Here is a 13,375-nt window from a genome sequence, read left to right as displayed (position 1 = left end):
ATCATGTGGCATGATTGCAGAGGTTTGATCTGAGGAGATGTTGGAAATTGTTATTTTGTAGCATAGTGCTATAATTATTAAGTGCCCAATGAGCTTCACCAGTTGGCCACCTTGATCATTTCTTGTCCCTATTCCTGGTTTGACATGCCTAGGTTTTTAATTCATTTTTCTTCTTTCCCCATTACGCATGGCTTCTGAATTGGATGGGAATTGCATACAATATGATGCACAGTACACCCCATCTATTTGTCACATGTTGGAATGGTCTAGGTTCTAATTTGTATCCTAACACTAGACACATAAACATCTTAAAAAAAAGACACAAAGTGCTTGAGTAACCCAGCAGGTCCGACAGCATATCTGGAGAACACGGATAGGTGATGATATTTTGGGTTGGGAACCTTCTTCAGACTGACTGTATTGGTAAGGGAGAAAGCAGGAAGAGAGGTGGTGGGGAGCGGGAGACAGACAAAGCCTGGCAAGTGATAGATGGACACAAGTTGAAGGAGATTCTTTAATGGTAGATAGATGGACAAAGGCCAGAGATGAAAATACAAACAGTGTGAGACAAGGGGATAAGGACAGAAGATGCACAAAATGTGAAGCCAGAGGAACAAATATAGCTCGAAGGGGACAGGGCAAAGGGGTAGGGGGAGGGAGGGGAAAAGGAGAAATAGGTGTGTATCTAGGTGGGTCACAGGGAAGAGAGGGGGAGAGAAGGAGAGGATAAAAGTAGGGGTTGTTGGTGGGTTAGTTACCTAAAATTGGGGAATTCAATGTTCAGGCTGTAAGGTACCAGAGCAGAATATGAGTTGTTGTTCCTCAACTTTGTGTGATCTCACTGGCAATGGAGGAGATCCAGAACATAAAGGCCAGTATGGGAATGGGAAGGTTAAAATGGTTAGCCATCAGGAGATCCAGTAGGCCTTGGCAGACTGAGCACAGGTGTTCGGTGAAAAGATCACCAAATCTACCCTTGGTCTTAATGATGAAAAGGAGACCACATCAAGGGCAACCACGGGAGAGGTAACATCTATCCCTATGCCTCCTCCCTCACTTTCTTCCAGAGACCCCAACTGACCTTCAAGGTGGGACAGATGTTCACGTGCACCTCCTCTAATCTCATCGACTGCGTGCACTGTTCCCACGTGACCTCCTTTACATCCGCGAGAATAAGCAGAAACTAGGTAACCGTTTCGCCGAACACATGCTTGGTCCGCCAACACCTGCTGGATTCCAGTTTGCTAACCATTATACTTGCCTTTCCATTCCCATACTGGCCTTTTTGTCCTGAGCCTCCACCATTGTCAGAGTAAACCAGCATGCGCAGTTCCTTGTATCTACATACATGCCTGAATGTGCAGAGGGCTTGACCAGTGCAGAAGGTCAGCATGCTGTATTCTTTGTTTTTCCCCTTTAGAAGCATAAATTCTTCTTGGGCTTCTCTTCGCCATCTGTCCCTCATACAAGGGATGACTAAAGGCAGCCTTGGGTGTGTACTCATGGCTCAAACCTGTGTTTTACACATTATAACATTGGATCTAAATCAGAGGCCCATTAACACTACAGATCTTTAATTATTATGGCAATCCTAATTCAGGTATGAAAGAATATAAAGAAGTCCCAATGAATTACATCAAAATTAAATCTGGAATTTAGTAATTGTAATTCAGTAGCCAAACTTATAAGGATAGCGGACAAGATGGCTATAAGTGCTTTTATGAGAATCAGGTGCTCTGACAGAAATGTTCAGAATAAGTCTGGGATTGCTAGGAGGAAACATTCCAGAAGTCCCAAGAGCAACTTCAGGAAAGACCGATAACGTGAAAAGTATGCATTTCAAATCCTTTCCATAAGAAAAAGGCTCAAACTTCATTTTCATTGCGTTCCAACACACAAAGACAACTTCATGGCATCTTTTTCCAGTTTGCAATTTCTTCAAAAAGTTGGCCAACCATGATAGACAAATGCATGTACTGTAACTAAAACCCCTCTACGACTGCAATGTGAACTAAATGCATGAATTCTTAACTATCATTTACAGTGGCACTTAATTTCCAAATCATCTGAAAATATGCTTGGCAGTCTCAAAGGACTAATTGAATAGCTTTCAATAATCAACTGAAGTATTAACATTATTCCAATCGTATTGCTAGATAGTGATATGGTACTATGGCTTCAATGGGTATTTTGGTTGCCTTTTTCCTCACTGGCCTATTTTGACGATAACTTTTGTTTAAAAGTAAATGTTTAATGTTGTGACCTGAGAAAACAGGTTATGAGAACATTGTGCTTACAGAAGGGACTACTTGTTCTGTGTTTGATAAGAGGTGCATCAGAGGAAGGACACAAGGATGGTAGAGTGTAGGGGACAGAGAGAGAGGAGGGACGAGGATAGACAATGAATGCTAAAGAGAACGAAGAACTGAGATTGAGTATAAGGGGAAAAAGAGGGTTGGACCATGGTGTATGTGCACAGAAGTAATGTTCAAGGACAGCAAACCTGGGAAGGAACTGTAAAAGCATTAGGATAAAGGACAAAAGAGGGAAGAAAGGGATTCTGGAAAACATGGAAAGGGATTGGTAATATGTGAAAACAAAAATGAGAGAGTGCAAGCAAAATAATTGATGTGTCAGATATGAGAGAAAACAAAGAACACGGGAAAATGTAAACAATTTTTCACCAAAGACACACCAGATCTTTGATGTCAGGCCAGCTGAAAGCAGAATTTCAGTAAGGAATTTATTGATAATTGTTTTATTAAATGATACATAGATAAATGACAGGGATAAAAGAATACACTAACATCAAGAGGATGTAGAGTTGTCTGCTGTGTTACAACAGAGCCTGTGAGGATCACTTCTCAGGAATCCTCCAGCATGTAAACGCATTGCTGTATCAGGTGCAAGCTGCCCACAGATTATTTCTACTTTATTTCATTCTAATGTCAGGGCCAACAATTAACAGGACATGAGTACCTATCAACAGATATTGATCACATCAGTCCCTCAGTTAGTTTGCTCAGCAGGGCACAGACCGTTCAATTTGTACAAGCTGAACACAGCTCATCAATGTTCTCTTTGGCTGCTAAACAAATGACTTTAACTGCAATTAGACATACCCATCAGGGATGGACTTCTGCCTTCGATGACTGCCACCACCGGATCCTGCATCACTGGAAGAAGACAGATTGCTGGGAGAATTGCGGTTATGCTGGTTTCGTCCCATAGACACTGATGCTGCGGAGACGTAAGGACTGTCCATTGAAGATATCAACCTGCAGGAATCAACAGAATGCAAACAGCAGTGACATTTGTGTTCTTTTCCATTATATGTATTTTGCAGAATAAATGTATTTTCGTTTTTAAGAATAAAATATAAATAATTACGATGGCACCTTCGTTCTATAAAGCCCAAACCAGCTTCTGAAGGCCCAGATGGTGACTGATTCACAGGACTGGTCGCTATTTTGTAAGCCTATGACACGATACACTAGAACTTTATTTATCCCAGGAGGGAAATTGATCTGCTAACAGTCATAAAAAACACAAAATACATGAAACGTAAGTGACAAGTGAAAAGGCTTGGGGGATGTGCAAAGATTGGGGAGTTGGGGGGGGAGGGGGAGAGCGGAGAGTCAGTCTCAGTCTACCTCAGGTTGACCAGTGAGTCATGGAGGAGGTGTATTGTCCAGAATGCTCTGCAGTTTGAGGAGCATCCTCCCCTCCAAGACCACCTCCAATAAATCCAATTTGGCCACCAGGATGGAGCCAGCCTTCTGATGAGTTTGTTGACCCATAACTCTACCCCATGTTTGTACATGTGACAGGGTGATGAAAGGTTCAACCATACCAATTCTGATAGCTCTTAACCAAAATTTGTCTATGCATTTGTATGCGCACACAGATGGTCATTTTTGCAAGTGACTTGCATATGAATTTTGCATGGTGAGGTTGTCTGCATCATCCCTGCTACTTCCACCAATAACATAAACTCACTCACACAATGTACTTAGATTTTTAGACATTTTTTGTCTGACCCTTTAGATACATTTTCCTTTAAATCTCTTATCCTTTATCATAAATCAATGCTGTCAGGTTATAGGTGACACTGCAAATGGAAAATGTTTCTTACTATGTCCTTTATCTTTCCTCACAACTCTGTACACTTAATCAGCCTTCTGCATTCCAAAGAAAACACAGAAGGGTCTTGACCCAAAACATCACCCATTCCTTCCCTCCAGAGATGCTACCTGTCCAACATGTTGTGTCTATCCAAGCTATCAAGTCTATCTTCTTAACTGAAAAGCTCCATCCCAGGCAACACCCTGGAAGGTCTCCTCAGTATTTACTCCAGTGTAATCACACCCTTCCTCTTATAAAGCAAATAGAACTGCACACCATTCCCCAGCTATGGTTGAACAAAAGATTTACATTGTTGTGCCAACACCTACCTGTTCTTTTATTCAATGCCTTCACTAATACTTCACAATGTTTGCTTTAGAAGACATCACAAGCATTCAGACTATCCAGTCCTTCACAAAATATAGGGTTCTGTTCACAGAGCTTTCGTGGCATTTGAAGCCATTTGTGGTATGTGTGCGCAAACCTGATCTGAGAAACAACCTCAGGTTTCCTTCCATCTCCACAGAGCTACACTTTAGTCCTAAAAATGTGTACAGTTTAATCTCCACCCTGGGAGTTTAATCTAATCAAATATCAACATTTAGGAGATAAAGATTGAAGCTTATTTAATGTGTTTTAAATTGCTATTTGGGAAAAAGCCATTTAAACAAGTCCTCCCCCTCTATTATAAACGTTCCACGTTCCAATTGTTACTGAAGGGTTAAAGTCACCCTTAATGATTTAAGGCTGCAGATGGCTCTCATTAAAACCTGAAATATTGCAGTAATTCTCTAAGCTTCTGACCAATGCAAAATACAGGTCAAGAATTATTTTTTTAAAGCCCAAAAAGGATAACCTCATAATACGTCTTGTAAAACATTGACAAAAACATTGAATTCTGGTTAATCAATGTAAAGTTTAGCTGTTAGGGTTCTTCCACAATGCTTGGCAACAAGAAGAATCTCTGAAGGAATTTTCCATTCATAGCTATTCCAACTTCTGCCAAGGTTGTGGATGATTATTTCCTTATTGTAATCAAAATATAATCAATAGCATTTACACATTTATTCAGAGTTACAATAGCCAATAACTTGAAGTAAGTGGCCTGAGGGCTATATTACTGCAGTTGCTAAATATTGTTGTGCATATGAAGATATACTAATTACAGTTATGTTTTAGCAGAATCAAAGTTATCTACTACCAAATACTTCATTCAAACAATACATGTTTTTTGTTCAATGAGTTTTTGACCCGGAAACCTAATAATAATCAAAACCACTTTTTATGCTACTTTTCAAGAAATCAGAGTGCCCGTCTCAAGCTAGATTCGTTTATTATTAATTTGCTGCGCAATTCTATTTGATCATACCATTCCAAAACTTCAGATTATTTACATTTTAATCTCTTTGATCATGCAAAAAAATCTTTTGTTTATTATAAATTTAGGATTCATAAAAATGATTGCCTCAGTGCTCCTTGTAATACTTTGGAAATGTTATTGAGGAAAGCCAACAACTTGCTGACTTGGGGTTTACAATGCTTTATCCTGATTTTGATCTGACTGAATGACCCAATTGATTGTGGCTTTAAATTCCCGTCAGAGCTGAATTATCTAATTTCAGCAAAGGAATGAGGCACAGATGGAAACGCCATTGATACTACAGATACACAAATAAAATAAAATCAGCCAGAGCTCCTATTTTCTGCAGTTCTTTGTTTCCACATTAGCAAGGTAGCTTGTATGAATATAATAACAGGATGCATTGAATGTTAAATGTTTCACCTTAGCACTACTGTGTTATTCAGACTAAAACATATGATATTCAAACTTCATAAAACCTCTTCATGGATGAGCATTGAAACAAGGATTGATTTCCGGGAGAAGTGTCAAAGAATATTCCAAATCAGAAGATTCTTGCTGTCTTCTTGTATGTCTCACTGACATACATATTTGGATGAGTATAGTGCTTCTGTAAATTAGACTACAAAACTGACAGAAAGCTTTGACTTTGAAGCCGTTTCCATGATCAAATTAAACAAATTAATTTACATTATAACCATATAACAATTATAGCACGGAAACAGGCCATCTCGACCCTTCTAGTCCGTGCCGAACACATATTCTCCCTTAGGTCCATATACCTGCGCTCAGACCACAACCCTCCATTCCTTTCCCGTCCGTATAACTATCCAATTTATTTTTAAATGATAAAAACAAACCCGCCTCCACCACCTTCACTGGAAGCTCATTCCACACAGCCACCACTCTCTGAGTAAAGAAGTTCCCCCTCATGTTACCCCTAAACTTCTGTCCCGTAATTCTCAAGTCATGTCCCCTTGTTTGAATCTTCCCTACTCTCAGTGGGAAAAGCTTATCCACGTCAACTGTCTATCCCTCTCATCATTTTAAAGACCTCTATCAAGTCCCCCCTTAACCTTCTGCGCTCCAAAGAATAAAGCCCTAACTTGTTCAACCTATCTCTGTAACTTAGTTGCTGAAACCCAGGCAACATTCTAGTAAATCTCCTCTGTACTCTCTCTATTTTGTTGACATCCTTCCTATAATTAGGCGAACAAAATTGTACACCATACTCCAGAATTGGCCTCAACAATGCCTTGTACAATTTTAACATTACATCCCAACTTCTATACTCAATGCTCTGATTTATAAAGGCCAGCACACCAAAAGCTTTCTTTACCACCCTATCTACATGAGATTCCACTTTCAGGGAACTGTGCACAGTTATTCCCAGATCCCTCTGTTCACCTGCACTCTTCAATTCTCTACCATTTACCATGTACGTGGGTTAGTGGCGGCGCCTAACGGCAGCGGCTCGACTACAGTCGTATGTCTTTTTTCATTTTTGTCTTGTTAAATGTATGCCTTGAGTTAGTTTTTATTATTTTTTTTAGCTGTGTATATGTGGGGGGTGGTGGGGGGGGCTGTGGGGGAAACCGTTTTAAATCTCTTCCCTGTGCGGGGACCCGACTATTCCCTGTCGGGTCTCGGATTATCCGGGAGAAATTCTCACTGTTTTGTATTGGAAGGAACTGCAGATGCCAGTTTACACCAGAGATAGACACACAATGCTTTACTGGATCAGTGGGATGGAAAGAATGGATTGTGGTAACAAACGACCACTATTGTGAAAATTTACAGAAATTTAGGTTTAAAAACAAAGTTTTATTTTAAACTCCATGTTGCTCATCAGTCCATATCTCAAAGTGCTTGTGGAACTCAGAGGGCATAATTTACGGAGGGAATGGACAGATGACATTTCAGGTCAGGAAATGTAATCTGTACATTCTCTCCATAGATGCTGTCTAACCTGCTGAGTTCCTCCAGAACATTGTGTTTTGCTCAAGATTCCAGCATTTGCAGTTTCTTGCATCTTCAGTCCAAATCTCAACAGGTTTAGAAACAAAAAACTGTAGATGTTGGTTTACAAAACAAAAACACAAAGTGCTGGAATAATTCAATGGAGAACATGGAGAGGTGAAGTTTCAGGGGAGAGAAGATAGCTGGAAGTGAGGAGGAACAGGACAAAGGTTGATAGGCAGATGCTTGGACAAAGGCCAGAGAGAAAAGGATCGAAAAGTTGTGAATTGAATCATCAGTGTTAATAGATCTGAGTGAGCAGGTTACAGAAGCTACGAGGTATCTCTTGTGTTTAAGAAGGAACTGCAGATGCTGGAGAATCGAAGGTTACACAAAAAAGCTGGAGAAACTCAGCAGGTGCAGCAGCATCTATGGAGCAAAGGAAATAGGTGACGTTTCGGGCCGAAACCCTTCTTACACAAAAAAGCTGGTTTAAAAGAGGTATCTCTCAAGTGTTGGAAAGAAATACAGATGATTGCTGGTTGGTAAATCGAAGATAGACACAAAAATGCTGGGGTAACTCAGCGGGACAGGCAGCATCTCTGGGAGGGAAGAAGGAATGGGTGAGCACAGGTTTTGGTCCTAGACCCCCTTTGTACAGAGGTATTTCTTGCTCATGTAATAAGTTTGCTGATGACACTGTTGGAATAATATAGCCGGATCTCAGACAACGATAGATATGATCTAGCACTCTAAGGATAACAGCCTCCTCCTGAACATCAAAAAAACGAAGGAGCTGATCATGGACTTTATTCCATTTCTTTTGACCTCCTAATAAAACAACTTAAAATCCTATAAACTGGAAAGTGGAAGACGCCAGAGGATTAAAATTCAAGTAACTCATACAGCAATATGAATCCAGAATGATTGCAATCTTGAATGTGTTGCCATATTTATGGGTTTTACTATGATTTTACTACAGGAGTTTTAACCTTGGATTTAACATGGAGCAACAGTGCATGCCAGTTAAGATGGTTAATTTAAGTTTTTAAAAAAAATATATTATCTTGCTTCTGAATACCATACTATCCATGTTCCTTCTTAAGTTATGGATCCAGCCCACACCACTCAATTGGTAAATGGACTTGCATTTTTCCAATGGAGTAGTTTTGAAGTGTAGCCACATAGTAACATTGGAAACTTTGTAGACAATTTGTAGCTGCCTCAATCGGTAAAATGACAATGAGAACAAATAGTGGCACGTTAGAGAAATGCTGAATGAAAGATAAATCTTGAGCAGAACACCAGAGAGACCTCTCCTCCTCTTCTACAAACTAGTCAAGTCAAGTTTATTCGTCACATACACATACGAGACGTGCAGTGAAATGAAAAGTGGCAATGCTCACGGACTTTGTGCAAAATACAAACAAACAACCAAACAAACTCTAAACACAATCATAAACACACACATAATCTTTTTCATATTAAATATTGGAAGGAAAAACATTCAGTAAAGTTAGTCCCAGGTGAGATAGGAGTTTACAGTCCGAATGGCCTCTGGGAAGAAACTCCTTCTCAACCTCTCTGTTCCCACTGCATGGCAACGAAGGCGTTTGCCTGACCGTAGCAGCTGGAACAGTCCGTTGCAGGGGTGGATGGGGTTTCCCATGATTTTATTGGCTCTGGAGTTGCACCTCCTGCTGTATAGTTCCTGCAGGGGGGGCGAGTGAAGTTCCCATAGTGCGTTCGGCCGAACGCACTATTCTCTGCAGAGCCTTCTTGTCCTGGGCAGAGCAATTCCCAAACCAGATGGTAACTACCACTTGAAAGGGTAAATGGAACCAGTTTAATCTGTGATCCATAAGATGGCATCTCCAACAGTACAATCTAATTTAATATTGCACTTTATTGGATTTGCACAAATCTTGGATTTTCTGTTTAGGTTTTTGGACTTCAATGCAAGACGCTGTGAGAGTATTGTCAACTGAGGCACACCATGCAGTTGAATGATCTGTTTCTCAACTCGATATACCCACGGTAGCATAGTAGTCCGTATCCTTGCTTCAATAATGTTTGAATTGTGGGTTACTAATCTTCATGTACTGCATTAACTTGTTTGATCATTTCAAACTTCTTTAAACATTTTAACTAGATCAATCTTAAAACGATGAAAGCGAAAGTCTAATCTATGCATCTGATCTCATACTTAACCTCTGTAGTCTAGTTTCATGCGGATAAATCTGATTCAAAGCATCTCCAACATCAATATATGGCTCCCAAGACAAGCTTTGCAGAACCACATTGAAACCCAATGAAAATTATTTAAAATTTCCATTAAAATTATTTTCCATTGCTGAATGATTATCCCGCACTTGAAGTGGACACAAAATGCCAATTTCTTGCTTTGATATTTTTGCAATTGTAGTATTTAGTACTAAAACAGTCTATGACAAAATTATGCTGTTTATACATTTTTCTGGTTTGTGTTGGGAAGTAGAAATAATCTCACACCTTTTAGTGTCCAATGAACGTCCATCACTAGAAGCACTGCGTGGCATGGCTGAGTTGCGCTCTTGTGGCTGGGCCCTGCTGCCCGATGCAGATATCATCCTGTTTGCAGCTTGGCTTTGTGTCTGTGATTGCAGTTGAACTGTACTATGGGATGGCGGAATGCCCCGCTGCCACTTATTGCTATTTCTGAATGGCAATTTAAACTCGTATGGAATCCCTTCATTGTTTACTTTGTATTCCATCACGGGCATGCGGTACATCTCAGAACAGCCCCTAAAAAACACACAAGGAAAATTATTTTTAAATATTTAACGTCATCATGAACACATAATTACCATGGCAAACAGACTAAACAAGGGCATAATTCCATCGTCAATCTCAGTACACGGTTGGTCATAAACCATTATTGCCAGACATTATTACTGAAATGTCCCCAACAATTGGTTAATTTGCCTCCTTTCTTTTTATCTTGATCAGAAAGGCAAACCATAATACCTCATCTTCAGCCCCACCACTCCACATCTAATCAGATCAGATTCAATTTTAATTGTCATTGTCAGTGTACAGTACAGAGACAACGAAACTAATCCAAGTCCAGAGCCCTTGACCTTTTCTAGATTCCTCAAGGATTTCTACCCACCTTCTATTGGACTCGGATCTCCCTTGAATCTATTGCAACCAAATTCACGATCATGCTAACTCTCCTCTTCAAAAATATTGACCCTCAAAGCTTTCAGCTATCATCATTCTGAACCACTCTTTTCTCACCAGGATGTTTAACTTGTTCATTGCAAGCTATATTGTTGTTAACCTTTCCCATTTAACCTCCTCGAATGAAGTTTCTGCTCTTTTCCACAGCCTGGATTCTACCTCAAGAAACATCACAATATTTTGTTCTAGTGGGAATGGCCCAGGTGCATGTTACCACCTTGAATTCTCAGCTTCATTTAGGTCCATTCAATGTCTCTCTTCTCTACCACAAAGTATCACTCCAACCTGTTCTACTCAAGCCAGAATATCCCAACCAATCTCTTTACTTCTTACCTCTCATCTCCTCCTGGATCCATTGCCAATTCATTCCATGCCCTTTATTCTACATTTCATTCTTTGTGGGCCACAAATGCAATAAAGCCTAATACATTTTAGAACCCATACAGGGAGATTTGTAAATAGTTAGCATGCTTTCAGAGTCTTATCTACTGACTGATAATCATGAATCCCACACACTTGAGTGGAATCCAGCAAAGCTTCTACGCCCGATCTCTTGAACTACCAAGATATTTACACTATCAGATGGCTTGTCCAGATTCCAAATATCCTATCATTAAGAAAACTGAATTATTTCTTGGATTCCACATTCAATTTGTTGCCTATGGCAACTTCCACAGCACAAGGCCATCACCTTACAACTTCTGCTGCCCATCAGCAGTGCTTTCTTGTAAACTGAGAGTTTTTTCTTGCATTCCATGCATTCGTAATTTTCTTTTCTAAGCCCATAACTAGCAATCATATATGTACTTTTGATAAGTGAAGTTATTGAAAGCTTCCAACAAAACAACTTCTGTTTTGCTTCTGCAACACGTTACATTCAAGTTTCCAAAAGATTGCAATTTCTAAGCCAATATGTTTTGGTATTGTGTGAAGAGTAGCAGCACGCATTAGTTAGGTACTGTGTGACACAGACAATGTGTATCAGTATTTACTGAAAACCAACAGCAGCTCCCACTCTCGCCTCTGATTTGGTTTGGTTGACAGCTCATCATCCAGTATCCTGCTGATGAAGCATTTTATTTTGTCCCATCAGCTTGCACAATTTATATTCCATGAAAAGCAAGAATGCCATGGACTTAGTTGCAGCCCATGTTTCGAATTCGTGAATGGCTCAAAAAGTTAATAAAATAATTCTAAGAAACGGCTTAAATATTATTATGTACCATATTTGCATCCTGCCTCTGGGTATATTTAATTCTTCAGCCTGAAGCTGGAAATGGATTTAGAAATCAAACTGTTGTGACGTACAGGGGGAATTCAATCAATCATTGGACAATGCCACTAGGCAGTAACGTTATTTTTTGTGGTGTACATTTCATAAAGCAGAGCTTTAAATAAGAAAATTAGTTCTGCCATCATTTCATCTGTTATTTGTACTACATCCTAATTCAATAGAATGTGTAGGACAGGTGAAAGACAGAAGCAATTTTATATTCCTGCTGATGTGAAATCTTTCCATCTCATCACGCATCACATCAGCACAATGGTTCAGCGCATTTAAAAAAAGGAATATAAAACGTTAAAGCAGCACAATCAGAACGAGCATGTAAGTGGATGCATCATCTGAAAGATTCACAGCAAGTTCTTGCACAATCCCACGCTCATTTTGCATTCAAAAGCTGAACCAGTGGGCTGCTGCAAGCATTAATCAATTCCACTTTGGAACCCCTACATAGAGATTTGTAAATAGTTCAGCATGCTTTAAGAGTCTTATCTACCGAATGACAATCATGGTTTCCCATGAAAAATTCTGGCAACAGTGAACAGTCAGAAAAAATATTAATTAGTAAATATGATAAAGACATTTTGAATTAATGCTCAGTAGCTGTTAGTGCCATGTTTTAACTCTCATTCCAGACCAAAGTGGGTCTACATTGATTAAATCAGGCAAACTACTTTTAATACAGTAATACAGTACATTCATAGGAATGGGAGGGTAGAGGATTTTTACTCCAGGTGAAGAAAAAGATGGAAATAACATGATTAATAATAAATTTAACAATGGAGCTCGAACAAAAGAAATAAGGCTGACCCTGTTAGTCTACTACCTCCATATTTAGCCTCATACCCAATATCCATGCACTGAAGGGCAGAGATCACAGATGTATTCAGGCAAAAGAGATACATATGGCTCCCAGGCACCAATACAACGGTAATAATGTTGCACGAGAGTGTGAAGCTCTCATTGTAAATAATATTTTTAAATCAATTCTCTCTCTCAAGTCACTTTTCAAGCTTACACAAAGATCTGGCTGTTCAATGCCATCCCTTAGTATACTTGGCTCAAGGCCAATAGTGAAAAAAAAAATTGGCAGTGACCAGGATAATTCAGATAAGTATGAGCAGTTGCAATTTGGCGAGTCAAACCAGAACAGGGCCTTCCCTGTGAACGGTGGGATCATGGGGAGTTTTGTGGAGCAGAATGATCTAGGAGTACAAGACCATCATTCCTATAAGTGCTTTTGCAGATAGATAGGGTGGTAATGGCAGCTTTTAGCCATTGGTTAGGGAGCTGAGTATCGAAGTTGGGACGTTGTTCAAAATGTTAGTGAGGACACACGTGAGTGTCATGGTCATCATAATATAGGAAAGATCAAACCAGAAGGAGTACAGAGAAGATTTACGAGAATGTTGCTAGGACTCGAGGGC

The 13,375-nt window shown here is 39.7% G+C and overlaps 1 protein-coding gene across 5 annotated transcripts in view; it reads right to left on the bottom strand.

Moving 5' to 3' along the window:
• sipa1l1 (signal-induced proliferation-associated 1 like 1) overlaps window positions 1–13,375 on the bottom strand; it is a 351,678-nt gene that overhangs the window by 55,272 nt on the left and 283,031 nt on the right. For all 5 annotated transcript variants that reach the window (XM_055640839.1, XM_055640838.1, XM_055640834.1 and 2 more), the window contains 2 exons: window positions 9,956–10,228; window positions 3,123–3,278 (listed from right to left, as the gene is read on the bottom strand). In XM_055640839.1, the coding sequence (XP_055496814.1) occupies window positions 3,123–3,278; window positions 9,956–10,228 (429 nt within the window). The remainder of the gene's footprint in view (window positions 1–3,122; window positions 3,279–9,955; window positions 10,229–13,375) is intronic.

Source organism: Leucoraja erinacea, chromosome 9 (genome assembly GCF_028641065.1).
Source record: "Leucoraja erinacea ecotype New England chromosome 9, Leri_hhj_1, whole genome shotgun sequence".
Lineage (NCBI taxonomy): Eukaryota > Metazoa > Chordata > Chondrichthyes > Rajiformes > Rajidae > Leucoraja > Leucoraja erinaceus.
This window is presented reverse-complemented; position numbering and strand designations above follow the sequence as displayed.